General features: G+C 43.5%; 7 protein-coding genes across 7 annotated transcripts; 2 read left to right on the forward strand and 5 right to left on the reverse strand.

Moving 5' to 3' along the window:
• Positions 1-2044: 2044 nt before the first annotated feature.
• On the reverse strand, positions 2045-2710 carry SERLADRAFT_344855 (uncharacterized protein; the record flags this gene model as incomplete). Its single annotated transcript, XM_007312357.1, has 1 exon — positions 2045-2710. A coding segment is annotated over one exon (666 nt), but the record flags the coding sequence as incomplete, so codon positions are not given.
• A 3341-nt stretch (positions 2711-6051) lies between these two features.
• On the reverse strand, positions 6052-7816 carry SERLADRAFT_412356 (uncharacterized protein; the record flags this gene model as incomplete). Its single annotated transcript, XM_007312358.1, has 5 exons — positions 6052-6561; positions 6619-6731; positions 6922-7244; positions 7291-7413; positions 7647-7816. The coding sequence occupies 5 exons, from the start codon at positions 7814-7816 to the stop codon at positions 6160-6162; spliced, it is 1131 nt and encodes a 376-aa protein (XP_007312420.1).
• A 1065-nt stretch (positions 7817-8881) lies between these two features.
• Positions 8882-9289, reverse strand: SERLADRAFT_404663 (uncharacterized protein; the record flags this gene model as incomplete). Its single annotated transcript, XM_007312359.1, has 1 exon — positions 8882-9289. The coding sequence occupies one exon, from the start codon at positions 9287-9289 to the stop codon at positions 8882-8884; it is 408 nt and encodes a 135-aa protein (XP_007312421.1).
• A 347-nt stretch (positions 9290-9636) lies between these two features.
• SERLADRAFT_404664 (uncharacterized protein) lies at positions 9637-12870 on the forward strand (the record flags this gene model as incomplete). The annotated part of the gene is made up of 17 exons (XM_007312360.1): positions 9637-9773; positions 9828-9867; positions 10053-10125; positions 10212-10372; positions 10419-10511; positions 10587-10700; positions 10764-10880; positions 10935-10970; positions 11024-11152; positions 11217-11348; positions 11412-11600; positions 11661-11780; positions 11961-12188; positions 12252-12308; positions 12588-12617; positions 12669-12758; positions 12814-12870. The coding sequence occupies 17 exons, from the start codon at positions 9637-9639 to the stop codon at positions 12868-12870; spliced, it is 1803 nt and encodes a 600-aa protein (XP_007312422.1).
• Positions 12871-15766: 2896 nt separating this feature from the next.
• SERLADRAFT_454848 (uncharacterized protein) lies at positions 15767-17864 on the reverse strand (the record flags this gene model as incomplete). Its single annotated transcript, XM_007312361.1, is given in 7 exon segments — positions 15767-16213; positions 16229-16544; positions 16598-16753; positions 16809-16978; positions 17038-17344; positions 17421-17539; positions 17595-17864. 7 exon segments carry the CDS (start codon positions 17794-17796, stop codon positions 15912-15914), a joined length of 1572 nt encoding a protein of 523 aa, XP_007312423.1.
• A 4706-nt stretch (positions 17865-22570) lies between these two features.
• Positions 22571-23017, forward strand: SERLADRAFT_404667 (uncharacterized protein; the record flags this gene model as incomplete). Its single annotated transcript, XM_007312362.1, has 2 exons — positions 22571-22676; positions 22734-23017. 2 exons carry the CDS (start codon positions 22571-22573, stop codon positions 23015-23017), a joined length of 390 nt encoding a protein of 129 aa, XP_007312424.1.
• A 2474-nt stretch (positions 23018-25491) lies between these two features.
• Positions 25492-26726, reverse strand: SERLADRAFT_404668 (uncharacterized protein; the record flags this gene model as incomplete). Its single annotated transcript, XM_007312363.1, has 5 exons — positions 25492-25554; positions 25609-25802; positions 25870-25955; positions 26196-26462; positions 26635-26726. The coding sequence occupies 5 exons, from the start codon at positions 26724-26726 to the stop codon at positions 25492-25494; spliced, it is 702 nt and encodes a 233-aa protein (XP_007312425.1).

Below are 26726 nucleotides of genomic sequence, written 5' to 3' on the forward strand. Positions count from 1 at the left end.
CGAGTTTTTCAAGCACAGTGTGCATCTCTGGTTCACATCTGCCTCCTGCTTGTCCATAGATGGCCTGTCCCAACTGGCAAACAAGATTGCGAGGACCCTGATGGAATCCCTCTGGCTGGTGCATGTAGACCTTGACATCCATGACTCCATTGAGGAATGCATGGGAAATGTCAATGGAGCGCAAATGGAGGTTGTGGATGGCTGCAATGGCAAGGACAACTCTGATGGACGATATACGGACAGTGGGTGCAAATATTTCGAGGAAATCAAAGCCAGGACGCTGGTTATAACCTTTGGCCACATATCTGGCCTTGTAGCGCTCAACAGTGCCATCTGAGTTGCGCTTGATCTTGAAGACCCACTTGCCACCAATTGCCTTGACTCCAGGAGGTAGTTCCACTAGTGACCAAGTACCATTGCGCTCATGAGCTTGGAGCTCTTCCATGGCTGCCTCTCTCCACTTGTTAGCATCTGGGCGCCTCATAGCATCTGCAAACGACCTAGGTTCAGCAGAATCACCAAAGTGGGCTATTTGATCACCATCTGCCTCAGAATCACTGTCACTGTCAATGGCAGGAGTGGGTTCTCTGTGTTGAACCCACCACTCTCCAGGTGGTTTCTTAGCCCTAACAGGACGTCTGAGAGCAAGAGGCATATCAGGAGATGGTGAACGATGAAGAGGTTGGTCTGGGAGTACAGGAGGCTGATTTACAGGAGGTTCTGGATCAAGGTCCAAATGAGGCCCATTGTCAGGCAATGGCTGAGGCTGCTGAAGCGCAGCTGGTGGGCCCATATCTCCCCCTGGACCTGGTGCAGGCACATCCTCAATCAGGCCCAATGGCATGGATAGCGCAGGTGGAGTAGGAGGTGGAGCTGGAGGTGGCACATTGTCAGAAGACCTCTTCAAGCCAGGGAAGTAGCGCTCATCAAAATCAGCTCTCTCAGAGATAACAGTGCGCTTGGTGGTAGGATTGTAGAATTTCCATCCCTTGTACCCCTCAGGGTAACCAATGAACACACATTTCTGCATATGAGAGCCAAAGACGCCCCTCTTGTCCTTTTGTACATGCACATAGGCAGTGCAGCCCCAAACGCGAAGGTGAGACATGTCAGGCTTGCGTCCATACCACAGCTCAAAGGGAGTGGCATGGGCCACTGCATCAGTGGGACACCTGTTCCAGACATGCACCAAAGCGGACAGACATTCACCCCAAAAGCTATTAGGCAATCCAGACTCTGATAACATGGCAGTGATACGCTCAGTCAGAAGTCTGTTTGCTCGCTCTGCCACACCATTCTGCTGAGGACAATTCCTGGTGGTATGCTGTCTGACAATCCCATGGTCATCTGTGAATTGCTCAAATTCCTTGGACATGTACTCTCCCCCTTTGTCATCGCGCAGAGCCTTGATTTTACGCTCCAATTGAGTCTCAGCATAAGCCTTGAATCTCTTGAAAGCATCAAAGACATCTGACTTGGCCTTGAGAGGCACAACAACACGGAATCGACTGTGATTGTCAATGAAGGTGACCCAGTAGCGATAACCAGAGAATGTGGGGGAAGAGACTTGGTGTACATCAGAATGGATGAGGTCCAAAGGATGAGCAGAGCGAGTATCAGATGAGGGGAATGGATTGGCATGCATCTTGCCAGACAAGCACGGTTCACAGACAGGATCAGGAGTAGCCTTGGATTCCAGTGTAAGCCCAGTGACCAGATCTCTCTGTATCAGTCTCTTGACATCAGCATGATGGTGGTGAGCCAATCTGCGATGCCAGAGCATCAAATCAAGTGGTATAGTCGCAGTAAAATGTCCCAATTCAACACAAGCAGCAGTAGATCCATCAAGGAATGCTGCATTGTTGTCATTGATAGTTGCAGTGAACAGGAGAGTGTTGTCATGCATAAAGGACATGGAATGAGATGAAATAGTGACATTGAAACCACTTTGACGAGTTAAATACAAGACTGAGAGGAGATTATTCCGAAGATCTGGTACATGGAGCACTCTAGAGAATTCCACAGCCCTAGCCACTTTGCCATTCATCACAGGATTAAACACCACAGTACCAACACCAGCTGAATAGACAACAGTGTGATCAGCCAGCTTGATTGGCACACAATATGGGGTATAGTGGTGCACCCAATGACGATGAGGTGTCATATGAGAAGTAGTGCCTGTGTCTGCATTCCAATCAATGTCAGCATCAAGTTGGAGAGGGCAATGAGGATCAGAGGGATGAATGGAACGAAGACTTGCATTTCCAGCTGATTCAGTGACCACAGTAGATGAATTGGCATTGTTGGGCGAAGATTTGGGCTGCTGAGAGGTATTCTGAGAGTTGCTGGAGCCTGCCTGAGCCTTATTGCCACACTTGTAGCAATTCTTAGCACCCTCCACTGCCTGTTGGCGACTAGCAATGTATCTGTGACATTTGACTTGGGTATGACCAAGTAAACCACAGAAATCACACTGAACGCGAGTAGAGGTGGTGGATTGGTTGCAATGATGGCAGTTAGGATGGGTGCAGGTGCTATTGGCAGTGGTAGACGAAGAATGCAAGGCAGAATTGACTTCAGCACAACAACAGTGATTGACCTCTTCAGCAAGGAAAGCATCCCTGAGCTGAGTCTTGTCCAAGGTGCCCAGAAGCAGGAGAGACGAAGTGAAGTGGGCATATTGATCAGGAAGCTCCCTAATCGTGACCATGCATGTCAGTTCATCATCCAATTCAGACAATGAGAAGCCAGTAGGACGGAGATTTTGAATCTGATGCATGCCTTCGTCAATTCTGGTCATGAGAGACTGCAGGGACTCGTCCTCCTTCTTTCTGATAGAGAAGAAGTCGTCATAGGCATTAAATCTTGTCCCAGGCTTCTTAGAGACGTGCACAATTGCCAGTTTCTCCCAGATCTTGACAGGATCATCAATGATGCCATCAAGATGGATGTGCTGCTCTTTGGTGACATTGAGGTATAATGCACCAGCAGCCTTTTCAGCTCTCAACTCCCATTTCTCTATTGCTTCAGTGTCAGTCCCAGGACACTTTTCAGCGCCAGAGACGAGCCTCCACAGTCCCTTGGTCATCAACCAAGCTTGCATTTCACCACTCCACTGGGGGTAGTTAGTGCCAGACAAGGGATGGAACTTGGGATCAGAGTCAGACATGATGGGTGTTGTATAAGACAATAGAGCAATGATAAATGATGTAGGAGACGGCTATAGGCGATGGAATAGTGGCAAAGACAATGGGCAACAGTAGGAGGCGAGCAGATAAGATGGTGAGGCGGTAGAGAGAGGATATGGAGAGGGTCAGAAAGCGCAAGGATAGGTCCAAATAGGGTCCAAAAAGCATCCAAAAGCAATCCAGGAGGGTGCTAAGGCTTCCTAGTGCTGCTACAGGGTTACGCCTGTGTTCCCCTTTCAATTCCACACTGATATTAACAGAGAAATTGCCTCGAGACAGTGTTGGTTAATAGGGCTTGTATATGAGTCAACAAAGTGACTTAAGCTCCCCAAACACCGCAGACTGAGAGAGGCTCTAGGCAACAGCAAACTGAGGCAATGCAGGCAAGCTTCACAGTCTATAGGCTTGTTCTATCTGATAATGGACAGAGTAGAGAAGATTGGAGCTTTATGCACACACCAGATATGCCAAAAAGCGAAAAATAGGGCAAAAAGCGAAAAATAGGGCAAAAAGTCGAAATTGATGCAGAGACAGATAAGATGGATGGATTGCCACCAAATCAGAGGTATAGGGAACATTTATAGAGAGCAATAGATGGCCCAAATATCACAAGAAGTGAAGCACAGGAAGTGGAGATATGCAATAGGGGTCCAATATCGGTGAAAGTGCCAAAAATGCAAACTTCACAGAGGGTTATGGAGTGGATGGATTGCCCCCAAATTGAGGGTGTAGAGTGCGATAGTATATGGTAGTAGATGGCTCAAATAGGGCCAAGATCCGAGCACAGGATGTGGAGATATGGAATAGGGGGCCAAAAGGTGCTCAAATAATGATGAAGGCTCACAGAAAGATCCAGCTGAAATCCAACCGCTCTGACAGGTCTCCTAGGGTTATTTAGGCCGTAGAAGACGATGGTAGAAGTATGAGGACAATCAGATAAGGATTGGGCGAGATATGGTGCAGATAAGACCAAAAAAGCGTCCAAAATGGGGGTAACTTGCAACAAGGAGTTGTTGTTGGAGATCAAGATGAGATCAGAGTAATCTGAGGTGATGGATGAGATAATAAGAGTCCCAGAAGACGATGGTTATGATGGATAAGCAGTAGGACGCTTGGATGGTGAGATATGAGGTCAGGAAGATGGCTAGAGCACAGGGCTCATAACCTATTAAAAACAAAGCTTGAAGGAAGTGTCTAGCCACTTGCTGAGAGCAATCAGGGACTGGAACTAGAGTCCAATGTGAGTAACTAGAGAATAGGAAGCATTGGACTCTGCAGTACTGTCCGAAGTTTTGTAAACAAAGGTAAAAAAAGCAGCCACAAAGTCGAAATAATAGAGAACACAATCAATAGTGAATGATAGAAGAATAGATAGAGAAAGGAATGAAAATATATAGGTAGCACAAAGGTGCAGAATCACCAAAACTAACATAGTTTGTATTTGATCTCCACCACTATTCATTATTTAGGACTCACACTGTTCCCCAACTCCATTTACAGCTAAATTCATAATGATAGACCAATATTTTGAAAAATTACATGCATAGGAGTTTGACTGACTTTCCACTGAGTTGATTTGAGTTGGAATATTAGACTCAATCTTAAAAAAGGCTAAACTGATGTGGTTAGACTCTGACAGAGTCATATGCTGGTGGCCAGCACTGTAAAATTATTCACACTCTGTTTTTTCTTCCTGTATGTGTGTTCTCACATGGTGGTTTATCAATATCCATTTAGCTGTACTGTTGTTAACTGTCAGTTTGGATGAGAGGCTATTCAGATGTCACAGAGGTCACACAAGCCAAGCTGGAGCTCCGCTTGGCACTATCAGTGGTTGAACATGATTTTGAGTGTGGTGCACCTGAACTTTTTGAAATTGAGGTTGCAGTATCTTAGTAGAGTGTTACTTTCTTGAAAGTCACGCACATAGAAGGAGCTCACTCAATAATTCAGGATTTTGTGCTAGGAAAGATAGAGTAAGTGGTAAAAATACATGGGTTAAGTTGTTGAGAGGTAAAATGACAGTGGTTTTCAGAAATGTCCAAACAGCCCCCCTCCATCTGAACTGATGGTAAAAGACAGTATGGAGGAAGCTGTCACGTTAATTTGGACACCTGTCTACATTCTGATGTGCATACAGTTTGCCAGAAAAACAAAATAATGCCAATTAGTAAATAAATAAAGCAAAATAACAATATTAAGGTTCTGCCACCTTCCCCAACTTCGAACTTCAAGTTTGCACTGGTGCAACTTGCATTTCAACTATACCAACAATATTCCCATATGCCACTTCCAGTGCTTGTATACTATTACTACTGCCTGCTTTCAGCTAAGTCATTAGTTTTTTGACCAGCATTATATATAAAGAGCTCATATATGACAAACTGTTACTGTGACAAATATGCAACTTGACCAAAAATACATTTATTTCACCATCACTTTAAACTGTAATCTGTCCTGGTCTTAATATACTGTATGGACAACAATGCAGTAGTGTTGCACACAAAGATTCTGGTTATAAAATGTTTCCTGAAGACAGATCGCCCACTAAGAAGACCTAGGCCTTGGTTGGGAGATGTTAGACTATACTTCATAATAATGGTGTGAATCTTTGTACCAGCCTAAGGGAAATGGGTGTTTTTTGGTAACATCATATCATCTTCTATCAGTATCAATACACAAACCTGTATATGCTCTTGAAAATGAAGCCGGCACAACAGTTTTCATGCACAGAGTTTTAGCATTGCCTTAACACTGTGGGAAGTAAGGTCACTGAAAGCCAGCTAGTTCATCACTGACTGATCTAAGCCCAGTGACCGCATCACTAAAACCACCATCACTAATATTCAGTGTTAACACTGATCACTGATGTTCATTGTATATTACAATAAGTCAATGATGTACAAAGTGCTAAAGTCAATTAATCATTCTGATCAATCACTGAATTTTTATCAAAGAGTTTTGAGGCAATCTATTGCATAAAGTTATCATTGGAACCTGGTCCGGAGTCATAAAACTCAGATTCCACTCCCTCTGTGTCCTGGTGTGTGAAAGCGACAGAAGCAAGACCACTTGTTCGGTCTATAATTCCCCATCTTCCTCTTGTCTTCACTCGTCCGACAACAGCTTTGATGTTACAAATGTCCGTGGCAATGGCAGCTGCTACTCCACCATACACAGCAACTTCTAAAGCTGCATCTTTACCCTCAGTTTTACATGGTGTGATGACTGCCAATAGAAGTCCACAACCAGATAGATCCTTCCAAAAATCATCATTTCCAAGCTGGCAGACAAGTATTTGTTCGAGATGGCCATAATGAGTGGCAGTGACAGTGGTATTCCTGTGTTCTTGTACAGTGTAAGAGATCTCATACTTGACGCAAATGTAGTCAGTTTGGTTGAAATAAAATAAAATAACCATGTCGCGTACCCGCACAAAAGAATTATCACGTTGTGATAATGTGTTGCTCTTTTTCATTGCAAAAGCACTTTGAACAACATCACCACCAGCAGCAATGCGTAGTTTTCCCCAAAGGGGCATTACTCCAGGTAAGCAAAGCAATATCTGATCAATTTGACCACCAATGAGTGTGCAGATGTATATGCTGATCCTGCGTCTAGTATCACTATTGGGCTTATATTCCATACGGTAAGGGCTACACATGATATGGTTTGGATCTTGAACAGCAAATTTGGCATTGGAATACCAGGTAAACATAGATATAACACTTACAATCTGGATATATTTTCTCATTTTGCTTCAGTATACTATAGTTGCGCTGACTAGAGTGGAAATCCTTCAGTTCATCATCTAGATTATATTTTAGCTTCAGTTGACTTAGATACACTGCATGCAGAACTCGTTTATTGAGGTTACTCCAAGGGAAACGGCGTGAGTGTAAACCAGCTTGTAGGTAGCCACAGTACCGCTCCATATAGAATGTCCAACTTGTCCAGACAGGGCTGCAGAAACGAATGCCTGCTGCAATGTGCAACAGACTATGGATGGGGAGTGTACAGACAGGTAATTGGTTCTCTTCATATTGGTAGTAGTACCTATGTACCGTCAGTCTATGCATATATAATTGGGTGGTCAACTGACTTTTTGTAATGCTCTACCCACTCAATAAGTCCCACTTCCAGCAGATCAACCTCTTTTTCACTAATCTCAAACCGCACCATCAACTTCATGAGGTCGGATAATGTGCGTGTAATACTTCTCTTTCTGGAAATGGCCCTTCAGTAGGATTGGAGCCATGTACATATACCAGAACCCCCAAGGTTCAGCTGTAAATGTTGAATGATCCTCTGCTATATTTCCAAGGACTCGGTCAAAGGATGCTGGGATGTCCTCAATGGCATTGGCTATCTCTTCACCTATTTGGTCCCATATTTGAGGTGGGATCTCATAGTCTTCACATCCAGTGTCAAGGCCTTTGAAATGGCCTGACCACATACATGTTCACTAGAGTTGGCACCACGTTCTCGAGAAACAGATGCATCCACTCCCAAGGGAATGTGTTAGCATAGTCAAGAGAGCTGACACGTTGCAATGCAGGATGGCCACAAATACCAGATTGCTTGGAAATACCTTCTCTTTGTGCCTTGGAAAGTGCTGCATCTAACATTTTGAAGGTAGCTAGGAATTCATTGTGTGTGTGTGCAAGGGAAGATTTTGGGGATTCACAGAATAAGGAGTTTGGTGTTCAACATCTGGAGTGCCAAGTGCACTATAATAGACTGTACCCTTCCCAGTAATATTACGAACACCCTGGATGTTGCATGAGTGACATGGAAAAACAGCATTATGTCCTTTGATATTGAGCAATTTTTCAATGGCAATAATGTCTCCGTTCTCAAAAATAATGTCAGCATGGAGGTCAAAATATCCCTTTGTGAGCGCATTGAAGGTTCCTACACCATCTGCCAACAAGGCTAGTTCATCGTCCAGAGGTGTGAGGAATGTATCAAGTTCCTTAGATTAATGAGGGCCAGGTATAACACCAACACAAATAAGGTTGTCTAGATGTGTATGTTTTTGGCAATGTATGTTGAGGTTCTGAAAGAGAACTGGGGTTGCAGATGGCCCACCATGATGGCGCTTGATTAACAAGTAGCTGTTAACCGACAGTGCCAATAAAATGTCATATTTGCCATCAGAATATTTGTGCGGTCATTCCACACCATCAATAACTACATTCTGCTGTTGCAATGTTTGATACCATGCACAATCAAAGACATTGCAGATTTTACCAGGTTTGTGCTGGTATTGATACCTATATGAATGTGTTTGCACCGAGTCCTCATGTTGAAAGATGGCTTGGAGGCGGGGAATTAATGGGATGTATAAGAAGATACGACGGGGTTTCTGTGAAGCAGTATACCGCGGTTCAAGGCAGCGTGGGCAGTCTGTGTTATAAACATACTTCTTTGTGTAGGCAATACAGGAGTTAATACAGCAGTGAATATCCAGAGGTTGAACGCCTGAAAGCAGGGCAATGCGGTGAAGAATAATCCAGTCAGAATTGATAGACATCTTGTGGTGAAAAGAGTATCACATTTGATCAAAAACTTATTGTGGCATATTAGACATCATCTTGAGTTTGAAGGCTCGAGCATTATCTCGATCTTCCTCAGTAGTGATTTTATTTCCTATGAGCTATCAGCTATTTTATAGATGAGACAGAGAGGATCTACTTGCGAATATTGTATAGCTCCTCATCAATCTCAGGACCAAGCCATGAGCGTAACTGGTTTTCCATTTCCTCAAGTGTAAGATGCAGGTTCATATTGTTGTCATCTTCATTAAACTTGAGATCATTTAATACATTGTAGTTCTCCTCCAATATGTCCCCTTCTCCTGTGGTTTCTTTCAGCCCATCACCTCCTTCTGCACCATCTTCAAGTTCATTCTCTTCTTCTACAGTATCCTTCAGCTTGTATAATGATGTCGACAGCTTCATATCGGAACCGAGACTTGAACTGTTGCTACCATCATCTGATTCCAATGCTTCCATAGGGTCTGCTTTGGTATAGTGTTGGTCCCTGACTCCTTTGGTAAGCCATCTGTAACAACTTGGGCTGCAGCAACAGCGCTTCATTTTAGTGGTGTTGCTGCCAGTGTCTATGGGTTGACCCGTCAAGGATGCTTGAAAGGGCCTGAGTTTGATTTGCTGAAACAAGGCTCATATAGGCAACCTCAGTGCTTGGGTTCAAACACATCTCTTGTCCGTCAACCTCTTATCTTTCAACCTCCAGATGTTAGACCTATATCTCAGATTAACGAGTATTCTAACAGTGGTTACAAGGCAGAATCAGAGGACTGTTATAGTCAACAACATGCATTTTCACTGCAAGACCCTACGCTATCTCAGCTTTGCAATCAGCATTGCCGTTTGCTGCAAAGCTCTACTTCACTTTTTGAAGCAAGGAAAACTTATACTTGGTTATGGAGTACCTTAATAGTGGTGACTGTGCCGCACTCATAAAGACACTGGGCTTTTTACCCGAGGAATGGACGAAGAATTACATTGCCGAAGTAGTACACGGTCTCAAGTATCTACATCAATGTGGTGTTGTTCACCGGTATATTCATTTACTGATGCCAGATTAATTTTCACTTACATTCTGTCTATACAGTGACCTCAAACCTGACTTCTTGGTCGTCAAACCCTTGAGGGTCAGTGTAGAGGAGTTACTGTCCAACTTCCTACCTTGATGCAATACCCAGATGAGCAATGGTATTCCTGGCGGTCGAGCAATCATGAATTGCGCAGAAGTCTAAAACCATGGGAATATCCACGTGGTAGGTAATCTCAGTCGCCTCCTTCCAAGTGATGTTGATTGTAACCTCACATCTTGCAGTATTCAATGGCGCCAAAGAGCAAGAAAATCACCAACAAGACGAGCAAAATCAACACTGTGGCATCCCACATCAGTGAGCTCAAATATAAAATCCACCAGCTCCAGCATAAGTACAATTTCCTCTGTTTTGATTGCTGATATCAAAATCAACTGGCATAGGTAAAGAAAATCATGGAAAGCAAGGAAGCCACAGCAATCCTCAACAAGGCAAGTATATTTGCAAACCAAAAGGTTCACCAGGAAGATCCTTTCCAAAAGGATACAACATTCAAGAAGCTATGAAATTAGGCCAGAAAAAAAGGCAGTATAACACATTTTCAGTGGGTTGTCTCAGCATATATGCATACATCTAAACATTTTTTCTAGGCTGTTGCACGTCAGCTGTCATGGAAGTACCTTGACATTACAGCAACCTTGCAGAATCAAGATCAATTTGTCCTCAACATGGTTCTTTCGCTGGTATGTGTTGCAAATGCATTCAGATATTGGCTAACTAAGCCATATTAGGCTCAAGAAAAATACAAATATCTACAGAGGTTTCCCAGTAACTGGCTTATGCATGACCTGAATGGGAGATTCTTATGCAACCATGTCCAATATTTGAAAAAACAAGAGATTGAGACCACTGCTAGTGACAACGGTGATGAGGTAAAATTTTGCTTTTATCATTTATTTTAATGGAATACTCAATTGCTTGTGGTATCCTTATAGTTTAATGGCTATGATCTTGATGGACTGGCTGAAGTCCTTAATAGAAATGAGGACGGAAACAGTATGGATGAAGATGAGCCCCAGGATGAAGAGATTACTAGAAAGGAAAGATCTCTGGTAAGTAGTGCGCTAGCATACAATAGTGGCAGGTCAGCTGATGCCTGTCTGCAGGTTCCTGCAGGCAGCCAAAAACCTATGGCATATAAGGTAAAGCTGTCTAATGTTTTAGCCTTACACCTGATTCAGCAGCCATCCCACAGGAACCAGCCACAATAGTCCAGAAATCCAAACAGAAAACTCATACTATTGGTGAGAAGCGTAAGGCTGAGAAAATAGATAATGAACCTCCGAGTCCTGTTATTGGCAGATGGAAGTGTCACCATGTGATAGTAAGTTCATTTCTAGGCCTGTGTTCCATAACAGAACTGACTACCACTATATATCTCTAACCAGGAATCAGATAACGAGGATGAAGACTTGGGTATCAATAATCTTGCCTCTCAGTCCTCGGTCAGAGTTCCTGATGACTTAACAGCCACTACAGTGTCAAAAAAAAAAGTCAAAGACTCGGATGATGCTGTTCAAGTCAGTAATGGTGTTTCAGATGTATCTGAAATACCCATAGTCTGTCCACTAGATGGATGCAAGTATATTGTACCCGCTAACCCACCTCAGGAACTGGTCAACAAATTTAGCAAGTATGGAGAGCTGAAATGTACTAGAAAGTCTAATACTACTGGGTTTCTACAACTCAAACTAGAGCTTTGTGGGGATATCAAGCGTGCACAAGACCAGCAATATCACATTTGTCTGTGCACATATCAAAACTGGCCGCTGGTAGTTGACTGGCATGCTTTTTGTTGTCAAATCATTGCTATGAGGGATGAACTCGAACAGGTCACTCTTAGCCAAAAAAAACAGGTAGGGAATGTTGTTTACAAGTACCTCTTGGATAACCTTGAGGCTGTAGGCCTTGGATGTGATTTTAAGAAGCTTGCATCTGTGCCTACACTTCAGGTGTGTATGAATTCACGGTCTGACTAGTAAGTAATATAAATATATATTTCCGCACTGACATCCTGCCAGCATATTGACAACTATTTCTAACACAATTATGGTGCCAAAGGCAGCTCAATAATTGAATCAGTTCTAGTGCGGATCATAGACCTCAAAACTACTCTAATTCACAGCTTTCAGCCACTCAGTCTCTCACTGTTCACCCACTACTTTCTTGTTCCCTTTGTTGCTTGTACAGGCCAAAACATTCATCCATATGAAGGAGAGAATGATAAGCAACTAGACAAAATCTCCAGGGCCGAGTTTGACATAATGATGAAAGAACATACTGAGATTATTAGCATGCGCCGGAAGGAGCTCGAGGACATTGCTGAGGACTGTTTTTTGGAAGAGGCCACAAAGGAAAAGGTGGGTAAAAGTTTGCATTATGTCTTAAAATGAAAGACTGACGCACTGGGTCATACTATGGAGACTCGGACCACACCACAAGGCTCGGACACAGCAAAGCTGTCAAAGGTCAAACCCAAGGTGAACATAGGTTATCCATACCTGCCCTGTATACTATTTACTTATGCTTCTTGAGGCTCGGATGGTTAAAAAAGCAGAGGTTACTCTAGTGCATCACATATTGTACAGATTGTCATCTGGCTTCATATCTCATACAAAGGAGCCTGACATCGAGGTTACAACAAGTACTAGGCCACACAGAAGTTCAACAGCAAAAATAGTTTGTGCCTGTGTTGCTTATTGTCTAAATCTATAATTTATATACTAACCCAAACCCAAACATGTGGTACGCACAACTAGAAAGCAGAGCCACTCACAAAGAAACCAAAAGTAAGTCTGAATTCATCTCCGAGTCCATGACACAACTCACAAGACTGCAAGTTCGCATCAAAAGCCAAAACCACAAAAAAGAAAAGCAATATCCCAGGCCCTCCTATCGCTGATCCCTCAAAATTCTCTGGTGCATTGGCGGTGAGTCCCACACATATGTGTACTATCTTATGTAAAAACACCTCACGACACTCAGCTTAAATTGGCTGACGACATAATTCCACCCAAATTGCGACTACACAAGAAAATTTGAAAGACCTTCTCACTCAGACTTGCCTTTATTTTTTTGTTGTCGCATTCTTCTCAACTAGCCTGTTAATATTCCAAATTCCTACTCTTTGCTCTTTGTCCATCAATGTGGTCCCAGGTCTCATTTTTGCTTATCAAGTTCATATTGCTATATTCATGTTGTGCTTGCTTGTGACTACATTATGTACCACACTGCTTATTTTGATACTAGTTGCTAATAAAACAGTGTATTTGGCAAGTGATTGTGATACTACTAATCAGTGAGATTCTTCAAAAGTAGTCGGTGTATAGTGCACTGAAAGTCAAAATATAATGCACTAATGCTCAGATGGGGAATAGTCGGTTTCATTGATTTATATCACTGAGATTTTCATTGGCAATTCGCTCATTTACAGTGCATCTGCCTCCTAAAATACAGTGATTTTGATCACTATATTACAGTGACAGTACTACCCACAGTGTTAAGATTTGTTTGTGTTTACCCCAGAGTCGGGGATTGGCGCTAGGCGCCGCTACGATTAGCTGTAACGCTGGTGTTGAACAAACCCGTTGTCTGAGTTTAAGTAAAGTGACTGACACGTCGCGTCACACTGTGGACTTATATAAGCCCAGCTTATATGCTGAAAATATTCAATTTTAGCAGCCAATCAGAATGCAGATATCCAATATCTTCAGCATATAAGCTGAGCTCATATAAGTCGATCCCCACAGTGTCAGCCACTTTACCTAGACTCGGGATAGCCAGGTGGCAGAACCATTCCAAAAGGTGTGTCGTCGTTTCGGTTTCGTTCCGCTGCCCTAACGCCTCAAATTCTTGCTTATTCTTCTACATAGACAGCTAGAAAACTAAAAATTCTATCTACTGGTCAAGTTCCGACGGTCTCAAGCTCAACGACTGGTGAGTCATTCAACTTCTCCCCAGACCAATTGCACCTATTGTCCAACGATAGTATGTGGGGATTTTCGGGACATTGCGACGTTGCATAATCCGAATTTTTTTTGCAGTTCCAGAACTGTTTAGAGCAAGAGTAGCATTGACCCTGGTTTTGCCTCGCGTTTTCTTTGACCACGTTCATTTTTACCCTTTTCACTCTCAGTTGAAGGATACATAGCGAAGTTCGTTTTTTCACTGTTAATTCAGGGTGCGTGCCAACATTTGACTTTTCTCTCTTTCATTATTGGCTGACTTATTTTTCCTTGTTCGTACTAACAACCGCCTCGACACTGCTCTCGTATTTACGGCTGCCCCACTCCTTCTCCTGTCTTGCCTTTCATTCTTGTCTGTCGTCCGCGTCTCCATTTTACGAATCCAGCCCTTCTAGGTCTTCACCTCTTCGCTGATCCCGCTTTTACAGAAAAAACGGAAGCAATGATCGTCGCCAAACATCGCCTCACATTCTTTTTCTCTTTTGCACTCTTTCTCGCATTCACCGTCGTTGCAGATGCCAAAACACTCGACCAATCCGCACCATTGCGTCGCGATCATACTAGGATCAACCGTATTGTCAAGAAGCGTTCCCCAGTCCCACAAGGTTTAGGCGGGCTCTTTGGGGGTGATGGTAGTGGTGTTGTTAACGCTGGAGCAAACCCCCCTACGGTGACTCCGACGAGCTCAACAGCAACTACTTCAAGCACCATTGCGCCCTCGACCGATAAATCTACAGACACGGCATCATCTGCAACTCCTAGTAGTCCCTCCGCTTCAACAACCGCTTCCATATCCCTATCGGTATGTCTTTTTCTGATATATTCTTGTCTTATGTGCTGATCATGTTTTACTTTATTTTACAATCAGAGTTCTGCTTCTGCAACTAGTAACAACCCACTGGGAGGCTTTGTCAGTTCACTATTCTCGCCTGCTAGTAGCACTGCTTCTGCTAGCACAAATTCCCCATCGTCAGCCTCTTCCAGTCCTACAACCGCTTCCGAGTCTGAAACGTCTACCACACCAACCCCGACACCAACCACGCCGCCAGCTGTGTCTCAATCGGTCAGTAGGGATGGGTCATCGGGTGTTACAGTTGTTGTCACAGGTTCACCTACATCAAGTACCGCTTCGTCTACTTCTACTTCCACATCATCAGGCACAATAGCACATACCACGGAAGTTGCCTTGATCATCATTGGCGCCTGCATTGTCGGTGCTGGCATCATCTGGACCATAATTCGCAAGTGGAAATTCAGACCGTCCGCGAATTTTGAAGACCGCATGCAGCCTATTGACTGGCAACCCACCACAGACAGTGGTTTACCGGCACACCGTCGCAACTCCAACGCCTCGTCCTTCCACTCTGGACACTCCGAGACTAACTATGCTGGACGCGGCGGTGGAGGCAGTTATGGATCTGACCACGGCCATGGTGTCGCACCTCTTAACCCAATTCCCGATCATGACTTCACTGCTGGAACTGGTGGTCTTGCATCTGCTGGCGGATATGCTGACCTTGTACGTGGTCCTAGCCCCCAGCCCCAGATGCAGGAGGCTCTTTCCCATGGCCCAAGCATGGCTAGACCTGAGTACGACCAATATGGTGTCCCCCTTCATCATGCCGGTTATAGTTCCCAGGATCCTTATGCGAGATATTAGAAACAAATGCTGAGCGCTGAGGGCAGTGGAACTATTGAGTTTGAAGTCTTGGTTGTATCGTGGTAGCGTAAAGTTTCTAAACTATACAGTTTACTCACTTTTTTATTTTGTTTTTATTGGAATAAATACATTTACTTGCCGCTGGACGATGATGCATTTTCCGAGCTTTTTGGCTACTACGTTGTTTCTTCCCCTGCGTGTGATACTAGTTCGATCTCGTTTCCCTTACCCTTGAGGAGCTCAGTGCATTGTCAGTCACTTATCTCCCTTTGTAGATATTGACTACAATTATCTTGTAGACGCACGTCTTGTTGTATTTAAGCTATGACCTGTAATTGTGTCGAGGATGATTGGATGAACCCGAGGTCAGCTGCCTTTATTGTATGCGTGCATAGGTTAGACAGCAATTACTACAAGTGGGTCAACTCTGTAAATAGGTCTGAACGAGGTCTTTACTACTACAAGATTTGATAGCAATACCAACGATAGATAGGCACTAGCAGGGGAAGTAAACCTGCCCACCACCAAACGCGCGCATGCGACACGATCCACTTCCGCGGCGCGAGGGATAAGCCGTCAGTTTTCTGAAACGGTATTTCGTCGACTAATTTGGTATTTGCAAACAGAGTTTCGAGGCCTGTAGGATGTTCTGGAGGGAAAAATTGTTGGGGGCGCAACCACGATCCGTCGTCCTCGTCTTGAATGACTATTTTCTTTGGCTTCATAGGTAGAGAGAAAGATGGGTTGATAGAAGTCCAGTCCATTGCGTCTGCATCAGCCTCTTCACCGTCGTCATCCATCTTTTGGGGCGAATTTATAGGCTTGGTAGAAGAAGATAGAAGAGATGGCAGACCAAATATTGGGTTAATACTTGGCGAGAGCACTGGTTTGGAAGAAAGAGACAGGGAAGAGAAGAGATCAGGCCCACTTAAAGCAGCAGCGGCAGAAGTGTGTAGGGAGCGAGAGTGAGCGTCTCGGAAAATAGATTCCGGGGTGGCACGGGCAAAAGAGGGCTGATGGCTGGAAATATCAAGTAGTCTGATGGGAGGTGGCTTCTGGATATGCAATACGGCGAAGGAGGCGAAAAATACCTGGTCGATGTTATGGGGTAAGCACTGAAACAACATGTCAAACCATCACGTACAGATAACTCAAATATTAATGATATCGAACAGTACAGTTGAAGTCTGGATGATGGATAGCTTGTGATATGCAAATAGTCCCAAGACGGGTAATACCATGGGATAGTGAGAAGCAGAGCTGTGATGGACCTAGAGAGCCATGCTAGTATTTGCAGCACCTAATAGGAACACGTTACAATGAATTTTCTACGGGATCTTCACTGTACGGCTCACATTGTACTGTTTCTTTCCTTTCACACGTAGATCACGGCCTTGAATATATGCTTTCCGAAGTGAATGATAAGTCGGATCCCACACAGTCCATAGTAGAGAGAACAAAGTCAAAACCAGAAGGGCAGGTTGCAGCATTTGCACAAAAGCTGACATTTGCCAGTTCCATATACCTAACCATCAAAGAGCGGTAAGAGTCGCACGAGATCTAACTAAAGTGGATAGGACGGACCAGCAGAGTAAGAAACCCAAGTAGACATCAGCGTTATAGCCCACAGACAGCCCCGTATTTTCCATGCCATAAATTCTATCTTCAGTTTTTCTCTTTCCTCGCCAGTTTCATATACCTGTCTCCGTTTATCTTTGCCTTTAGTTTCCTTCAGCCACCCACCTAGAGCCTGAATCCGGGCCATGTGATCCTTCTGCTTAATCTCGTCTTCAACTATAGGAAGGCAATTGGTGCAAACAGGTGGATAGCGGGCATGTAGCGAATTCCTATATTCTGGAAGCAACTCTACTCGTTTCGCGTATTCTGGGTGCTGCGAAGGTGACCCAAAAATTTACGGGAGAGAAACCTGTTGAATGAGAAAAAGATGCAAAATAAGATAAACGCACTTCGGGTGGAGGAAGATAGTTTGACATGAGTTGTACGACGAGCGTCTGGTTGGTTCGACACGTGTGGCAGAATGGCCCTCTGTTGTATATGGAAGGTAGGCGGTCCTTGCTGGGAGAGGCTGTTCATACGTTGTGAGTCAATTGCAGGCAGGTAAAATATATTAGAACAGTTACCTCGCCTGGAAAAGGACCTTTTATTTAGGTTCTCGTCGTGCATTGCAGGCTCATCTGACATGATCTGACCACTCGCATCGTAACGATTCCAGCAGTTGCAGTGCGGACACCGGAAGTTCTTCAGATTTGTAGGCAAAGGGTTCACTGAACTTTGGCAGAAGAAGCAGTTGACGCAACTAAGCCTACAAAAGAGAGCAGGCATGTTCAAAGTCCAGGTGGAAACACGGGCAGAGAGAAACTAGACGATGTTTTTCATGGACACAAACAAGGAAAAATCGGCACCTATTACTCCCACACTCTGGCCTTATCATAGCGGCGCTTTGCACCAGCATAGCGCCGCATAATAAAGCCCTAAAGCCATAACCTTGTCTTATGTAAGCACGCAGAGGATGTGAACTATACCAACACAAACAGTTTGTGGAAACTATATATGAGCCTCTCATATAGTTCCAGGAAACCATACCAAGGTAAGTTAGTTTGTAGAAACTATATTATACTTTTCATACAATCATGCATTAATCATGAATCATTGTGAAAAATATCTCCAAAATGTTGCTGAAAGTACTGGTGGATATCCCCCTTCAAGGGGAATCGAACTGTTACAATACACAATTTTCGGACCTTTGAATTTCATTCTCCACTGTAACTTTCTTTCGTAGTTTTCACACACTGTGCTATGTGGCACTTTCCATTTTGTTCAATCTCCACTTTCTCGCGCTATGCTGCTTTTCTTCATTCTTAGCTACAAGTCTCTCACACAGTGGAGCTGACCACACGGGCTGTGCCCTATAACATCATCAGCCACTGCCTTCATCAACTATATAGTACACATGTATAAATAGTCTGTAGATGTATATAAACCCCAATAGACCAAGGAGACTCCTCAGCGAGTCCTCCTGTTGTTTACCCACAACTAACTTGGTCCTATCATAAGGGGTAACCACTCCCACTCACTTCAACTGTAGCTTGTCTGAGTTGTGTGCCAGAGTATACAAACTCTTGGTTGTTACATTAGGACTTGCTCTTGTTACTCTCTCACACTTTTGTGCAAACCCGGACCACAGGGTTAAGTGGAGTCTTTCGAACAGTAAGACTTTGGTGCCAGACGGTGTTGAGCATTTGCTAGCGGCGGAAACAAAGTGTGTGCCCCAATCCTGCAGGCGAGCTCCCCAGGACAAGGTATTAGAGAGAATCAAACTAAACCATACACGGCCCCAGTGTTAAGGGGAGTACTTGAGCAGTTGGTGTGGAACCACTGTTGATTAGATTTAGATACAAAAATTTCTTCTTTGCTTTCCTCTGACCAGGCCGGGCACTTGCCTGAGCCAGTCTGGAGAAGGGTTGACAGCTTTACAAGCGGACCACCCCCTGACAACTGTTCGTACCAGGGTTTCTTACATTTACATTTTATATACTTTTAAATACTATAGTATGGGTAGTCAGGGATTGAGACCTGTTACTCAGCTGGGAAGAGGTAAGTCTGCAGATAGCAAGCTGGGATCCCCACTTATGTTTTTTTTTACATTTACATAGAGAACAAGTCGATATGTCGTCGCAACCACAACCCGATGTCAACACTCTGTTGCACAACATGCATGCACAGATTTTGTTATTAATCACACAGCTTAGTGAGCTTCAGACAAACCCCCCTGAAGCAGTTGAGCAAAAATTCAACAAGAAAGTCGAGATCGTTGCTGACCGGGCTTGGTTTGCCAAATGGTGGATCAAGCTCCAGATTTGGATCAAGGTGAACTGGGACACATTCACCGATGACTTTGAGATAGCAACAGCTATGCTATCAATACTAAAAGGACCTGTGGTGAGTCGATATGCCCAAGTACAACTCCAGGAGCGCTACACTGCTAATCACTGGCTTACCTGGGACAATCTTAAGGGGGTAGGTCGAAAAATATTTCAAACCCCAAGCTGAGCATGACTGGGCGCGCTAGCAAATCTGTTCCTTCAAACAGGGAAACATGAGGACAGATGATTTTGTAACCCAGCTCCTGGCCCTCTCCATCCAAGGGGGTCTAGGTAATGGACACACAGTAGAGCTGCTAGAACACAATGTGAACTCCCACATTACAGAACAGCTTTATCTGCAGGATATGAGAAACAAGAACCTCTCACAAGCCGCAGAAGAGGTCCGCAAGATTGGTAGGGCTGTGGAGCTCTACACTATGTAATTTGGTGGTGGGTCCACCACTAAAAACAACTATTCCCAGAGGTGCCCTGGGTCATCAAACCAAGATAACAATCATTCTCACGGGTTCAAGCTATTCAGGCTGCAACCAGGGCAGGGAGCCCCTATGGATATTGGTGCAGTCCAAGGCGGACAGATGCGTAGATTCAAAGGGAACTGCTACAATTGCGGCCATGAGGGACACATGTCCCGAGACTGTAGAAACAGGGTGCAGGCTGCCCAATAAAAAAATAATCAAGGGCGCCAGGCGCGCCAATTAGAAACAGAAAAGCCAGATAATCAGCTCAGAAATACTCAGGCCAGTTGTTTGTACAACGTAATTTGAGCCTTCTTTTACAACCAACAGGCTGCTGAAATGAAAGCTCAGGGAAAAGACTTCAGAGCTTAGGTTTCTTGGGTGCCTTCACTCCTCTTAACAATGAAGTAAACCACGACAAGGTGGCCTCTGCTCTGGGGTGTTGCACAAGCAATAAAGGAAAGGGGGTGGCTCCCCAATTTGTAAATAAATTTCTAAATTTGTTATCTGAAGTGTATACTTGTATAAAATATTTATGACACTACCACTGCACCAGCATCCCCCTTGGAGCGTGGCCCCAGCAAGACAACTACTAGGGTGCTTAATTCTGGTAAAAATAAAAGAATTATAGAGAATCGTAAAATAGAAAAACAAGTTTCTCTTAACATTCAAGTTTCTTCTTCATTGGAGCTACTTCTCACAGAAATCCCAAGGTGTGTGTTGATGTGCACATATTTACTCCAAAAGGAGATCTGTTTAGACATTGGTGTAGAAAACCTTGCCCGGGGCATAGTACACCCAACCAGTGCACTGCTTGATTCAGGTGCTAATGGCATCTTCATAAATCAGGTCTGGGCGGAGCAAATTGGACTCCCCCTTGTAAAATTAGATATATCTATTCCTGTCTATAATGTTGACAGTACACTTAATGCTGGTGGCTACATTACGCACAAATGTTCTTTTGTTGTTGAGTACCAAGGACACAGAGAATAAGTCACTGCCGAAGCTACCCAACTAGGGAATATTAATTTAATCATAGGCTGGACCTGGCTATTTAAACACAATCCTAAGATCGACTGGCAGACAAGGGTTGTCACATTATCACATTGCCCTCAGGAGTGTGATAACTTGGGTAAGCCGAGTCATGCCCATCAAACTGAGCTTAATGACAGGATAAACACTGGTCACGTTTATGCCAAGCTCAGATCTTTAGATAAGATTGACAATGACAATGACAAGGTAAAACCTGAGGAAGAGATTAAGAGGCTGGTACCTCTAGAGTACCATGACTTCTGGAAAGTCTTTTCAAAACATAAATCAGAGCACTTCCCAGAGGCTAAGCCTTGGGACCATGCTATAGATTTGAAGGACACATTTAAACCTAGAAAAGGACACATGATTCCCTTCTCTGCTCCAGAAAGAGATGAGGTTTCAAGTTTCATAGATGAACAGCTCAGGAAGGGTTACATCAGACCTTCCAAATGCCCTATGATGTCCCTGGTATTCTTCATTCCTAAAAAGGATGGTAAGATGCATATTATTATGGACTATTGTTACTTGAATGAGTACACAGTCAAAAATGCGTATCCGCTGCCTTTGATCAGTCAGCTAGTAGACAAATTGGCTGGCACCAAGATCTTGACAAAGATGGATCTCAGATGGGGGTACAATAATGTATGCATCAAAGAAGAAGATGCTTGGAAGGCTGTATTTATGTGCCACCGAGGATCCTTCAAGCCCCTTGTCATGTTGTTTGGGTTGACCAATTCATTGGCAACCTTCCAAAGCATGATGAACGAGATATGGAAAACTGTGTCATCATTTACATTGATGATTTACTCTGTTGTTACATATCTGTCCAAGCTAATAAGGTTTGAGCCTCATGCACTATAGCTCTCTACCACCACTTCCAGTGGTGGCTGAGAGCCAATTTCCTATTTAGTTATCAGACATTTAACTACTATAGAAATTGTTGATTCACACTTTCTGGATACCTCAGTCCTCGTACAAGAGACTGAGTATCACTTTGTTACAGATACAAAAACCACATATTCATATTTACAAAGTCAGACGATGAGGCTGAGCATGACAAGATTGTGCAACCGTTGAGCAATCTCACTAAAAAGGACATTGTCTGGCACTGAAGTGCCAAAAAACAAGGAGCTTTTGATAAGCTTAAACAGGCATTTACAACAGTGCCCATATTAGCATTTCCCAAATTAGACAAAGAGTCCCGGCTTAGAAACCGACTCTTTTGATTTTGCTACTGGGGCTGTTTTGTTAATCAAATGCCCTGACAATCTTTGGAGGCCTTGTGCCTATTTATTACATAGTTTGTTGCCCACAGAGCACAACTATCAAATTTACGACAAGGAGATGCTGGCCATCATTAGAGCTCTAGAGCACTGGCAGCACTACTTAGAAGGTGCTAGGCACCAATTTGGAATTTGGACCAATCATAAAAATCTGGAGTATTTTATGACGGCCCAAGAATTGAACCAAAGACAGGCCCACTATGTGGTATACCTATCAAGGTTTAATTATAAATTAATTCATAAGTCTGGTACTTCTATGGGAAAAGCGGATACTTTATCTAGAAGAGGGACCAATGTGTGGAGATACTGAGGGGGAAGTAGTGAGTGAAACAGATGCAATAAAGGAGGGAAATAAAGCCGGGCATAACTTCCACATCCCCTTCTTAGTGTCATCACACAGTTTGGTGGAGGAGAAAATGAGGGAGGGCCAGTTGATCCCTCCATGATTAGCTGGGAAGATGATATAGTGGAAGCATTTGTCTGGTTTGATCCCAGGAGACAGACTCCTGAGAGGAAGGAGGCCCTTGATAATAGGTGGTGGTTGCAAAGTAAATTTGTATCTTTTTATTCTTTTTCAATTACTTACTAACTTTTTCTGTTCACAGTGGTTCCATCTCATCTGTTTACCACCCATACACCCCTGGGAGGTAAGCTCCCCATTGTCATTACTCCTCAAAGTGATGGCCAGGACCTCATAGACTTCAGTTTTATGTCCCTGGTTCCCAGCCATGTACAATGGTTGTCACCGGCCCAGCAGTGGGGTCCTCCTCCTTTCTTAGAAGAAATGGTAGCAAGGATGGAGCAAAGACAGGGGATTATTGGGTATCTTTATGGCAAGCTGGAAGATAAGGTAGTAGAGTTGAAAGTGAAGGAGGGAGAATATAATTAGAGTAGATTAGTGTTGAAGGGACTTGTATTATAAATCTCAAATTTTCTTTCTTTCTTTCAACTAGATTTTATTTGTATATACTTAGTTTCTCCTCACTCACCACTCAGTGTACAATTACTTATTTGATTCATATAAATTTGGGTTACATACATTGCGATCTCAGTGTGATAATATGTGATAAGAATAAGTCTGAGAACTCTACCCAGGGACCCATCAACATGGCCTGCTAACTTCAACTGATCAATAAGCTATCTGTAAGTGATGCCCGGAAACATGGGAACATTGCCCAGGAATGGTCTATAGCCAAGTAATCTATGATCTGCTTGTGAGTGATGCCTGGCAACATGGGTTCTAAGATTATGTAACCCTGGATGATTATAACACACACATCCTGGGGTATGCATTGTGAACATGGGGCCATCATATACATTTATTTTATTACTGTACAAGAGGTACCCTGAGGATTGACCCTGAGGATTGTAACTACCTATTATTTAATGTTAGAATATACTCTGACATACCAATACTCCATAGGATAATACCTCTGATTTGTAAGCCAGCCCAGTATGCAGCAGCTATTCTGTGTAAGACGTCCGTGGTTGCATGTCATGTTTAAGATCCTACATTGTATAACCTTGGCCATATAGCTCAATTGGTAGAGCAGCTGGCATATATCCAGAAGGTTCCAGGTTCAATCCCTGGTCTGGTCAATATCCAATTTTATCATATTCAATTGAGAACTTCTGGGAAGTGTCTAGCCATTTGCTGAGAGCTAACAGGGACAGAACTAGAGTCCAGTATGAGTAACTATATTATCAGAGAGTACAGAATGTGTACAGTACCCAGAGTCCAGTATGAGTAACTAAAGAATAGAAATACTGGACTCTGCAATACTAGTCCGAAGTTTTGTAAACAAAGGTAAAAAAATCAGCCACAAAGGCGAAATTATAGAATACTCAGTGAATACTGAACAATACAGCAAAAAGAATAAAGAGGAAAGTGATTTAGAAAGAAGGGAAAATAGATAGCACAACTAGGTGCAGAATCACCAAAACTAACATTTAACACTTCCTGGGTTTCTTTACCTTTAGCTTCTGATCTACCTTGATTATTAAGAACAAAGCTTGAAGGAAGTGTCTAGCCACTTGCTGAGAGCAATCAGGGACTGGAAACTAGAGTCTAATGTGAGTAACTTTATTATTAGAGAGTATGACAGGTATACAGTACCTAGAGTCCAATGTGAGTAACTAGAGAATAGGAAGCATTGGACTCTGCAGTACTGGCCGAAGTTTTGTAAACAAAGGTAAACAAAGGAGCCACAGAGGCGAAATAATAGAGGACACAATCACTACTGAATGATAGAGGAATAGATAAGGAAAGGAATAGAAATATATGGGTAGCACAAAGGTGCAGAATCACCAAAACTAACATTGATGTTCTTGCCTTGTTGAAGCTGCTTTACTGGACTATTACCTGACCTTGCCTCTGTGCAATGTTCCCAGGTTCATCATCTACCTCCTTATGTCCACACTTGGTGGGACTCTGCATTGCCCTCATCACCATCCTGGGTAGTGTTCTTGCCTTTTCAGGGAAGGTGGATTCCATGTTGTGTATTGCAGTGGTCATGTCCCTGTAGAATGGGAGGATAATGTCACCCACCATGACAAACTCAATGTATGATCATATCAGGTTGTCATCCTTGTCAGCAAATTAGATTGTATGAAGGTCCTGGAGCAACATTCATACCACCAAACATATCAGGGCCATAGCAGTATGGCCCTTGACACCTGTGTGGTTGTCCCAGCACCCCAGGTAATGTAAATAAGACTGCATATGGAGCCACCTCAACATTTTTTGGCTTCCATTACCTTGGTGAATTTACAATGGAATCATGCTGTGGGCATAGCCCCATGAGGCCCATGACAGCCAGTAGTCCAAGTAATCCTCTGGCTGGCCATTACTCTGGGAGCTGGGCTTGTCCTTTGGTAGTTGGTACACTGTGTCCACCAACTTCAGGTATTCCTCCTCAGTACATAATCTGGAAAGGAACCTCCTCTGAGACTTGTGTGTAATAGAAGCATGCCAGGGACTGTCCTTGTCCACTTCTTCTACACCTACAGATTGCTGCCCCGAGATAGAAGGAGCCAGGACAGGGTTGGGCATCAGTTTGGAGGGCCTGGGCCTGATTGTTGATTCCTAGAAGGCTACCGTTTGTCACTTTACAGCTGGTTCTGCATGTCAACACTGCTTTCATCATCACTTAAAATTTTATCAAGCACCTCAATCTCCTCTTGTTCCTTGTCGGTGGATTTGCTACTTGGTGCAACCATTCTCGCTCTGGGAAGGACTCTCTTCATTGCTGCTGTCTCTTTACCCTTTCCTTTATTGGCTACCAGGTGAAGACTAGATTTGAACCTGAAGGTAACTTTGGCATTTATATTGTTCTGCCAGTTGTACCAATGGTCCAACAGACCTCAGACCTCCTCCTTTGTCATATATGATAGTTCCCAGAACTTGTACCCTGGAGGTATGTATCCCTTTGACAAGTCAATATAGTTGTGCAGGCACTTTGCAAGGCTGGTCTAAGGTACTGAAGCCTTCATGTTTCCAGTGGAAATCTGGTAATATGTTGTCAGGAAACACCTGATGGTAGCCTGTAGGTCTGAAAAGGTTACCGGGGGTGACAGATCCTCATCTACAAGGATGGGATATCCATTATTGTTGAGTGGAAGCTTGACCTTTTCTTTATGCTTGTCTGGTAGGCTCTCCTTTGGCACAGATCCATCTATATCAACCACATACATTTATTAATTAAGATAGAAACTTACTAAATTGACTTTGTACATACTTACCCCAAGCCTCCCATATCTTTACATTTTGCCAGTTGGGTTGTACCTTGCTAAAAAGCTCAAACACAGCTTTGTCATTTTGCTCATGACTGCAATTAAAGCAATCAGTTTCAGTAACAACACACCCAGTTTGAGAACTGGGGTCTGTAGACTACTTACAAGGACATAGATGGTTCTATTTGTATATTTATGGGTAGTGAGCACAAAACTCAATGTTCCTAGATCCTAGCTAGCTTGCACCTGAAAGTCCTTCACTACTTTCCTACCCTTCATTTTAGCAGATCTTGAGTCACTATTTTTCTCGGGTGAGTAAAGGACATCATACTCACTTTGGTATCACTTCTTCTGATGGCCTGTCAGTATACCACTCCTTATGCTTCTCTTTGAATTTAGCCAGCTCCTCCTCACTGAGCTCAGTCAACATTACCTTCAGGACACTCTGCAGTTTACCAATATAATCTGACTGCCCTGGCTTTACTCTGTAAAGGTCCCTTATCCTTTTCTCTATCTCCTTCTTCTTGACTATATTGAGCACTTGGGTCAGACCTAAATACTTTCCATGTTCAGCAACCTTGTTCCCAGGCTCTTTGTTACCACTGTGGTTGTACAACCAACACCTGACCCACTGTAATTTTAATTGCAAACATGATGATATACTTTGACAGTTAAAAGTTATCATACCTCTTTTATGTCTGTTAATTCCTTGATGTTGGTTAGTACATGTTCCCCCAAATTTTCCCTGACTTCATTGCAGGTATCATTAAGTACTTGTCCCCATTGTAGAGAATTTGCACCCCATAACTCTTCCAAATGTGTATTGTGTAATCCAATTTGGGCATCATTAAAAGTACTTCAGGCAT

Source organism: Serpula lacrymans (assembly GCF_000218685.1).
Source record: "Serpula lacrymans var. lacrymans S7.9 unplaced genomic scaffold SERLAscaffold_1, whole genome shotgun sequence".
NCBI classification, from domain to species: Eukaryota; Fungi; Basidiomycota; class Agaricomycetes; order Boletales; family Serpulaceae; genus Serpula; species Serpula lacrymans.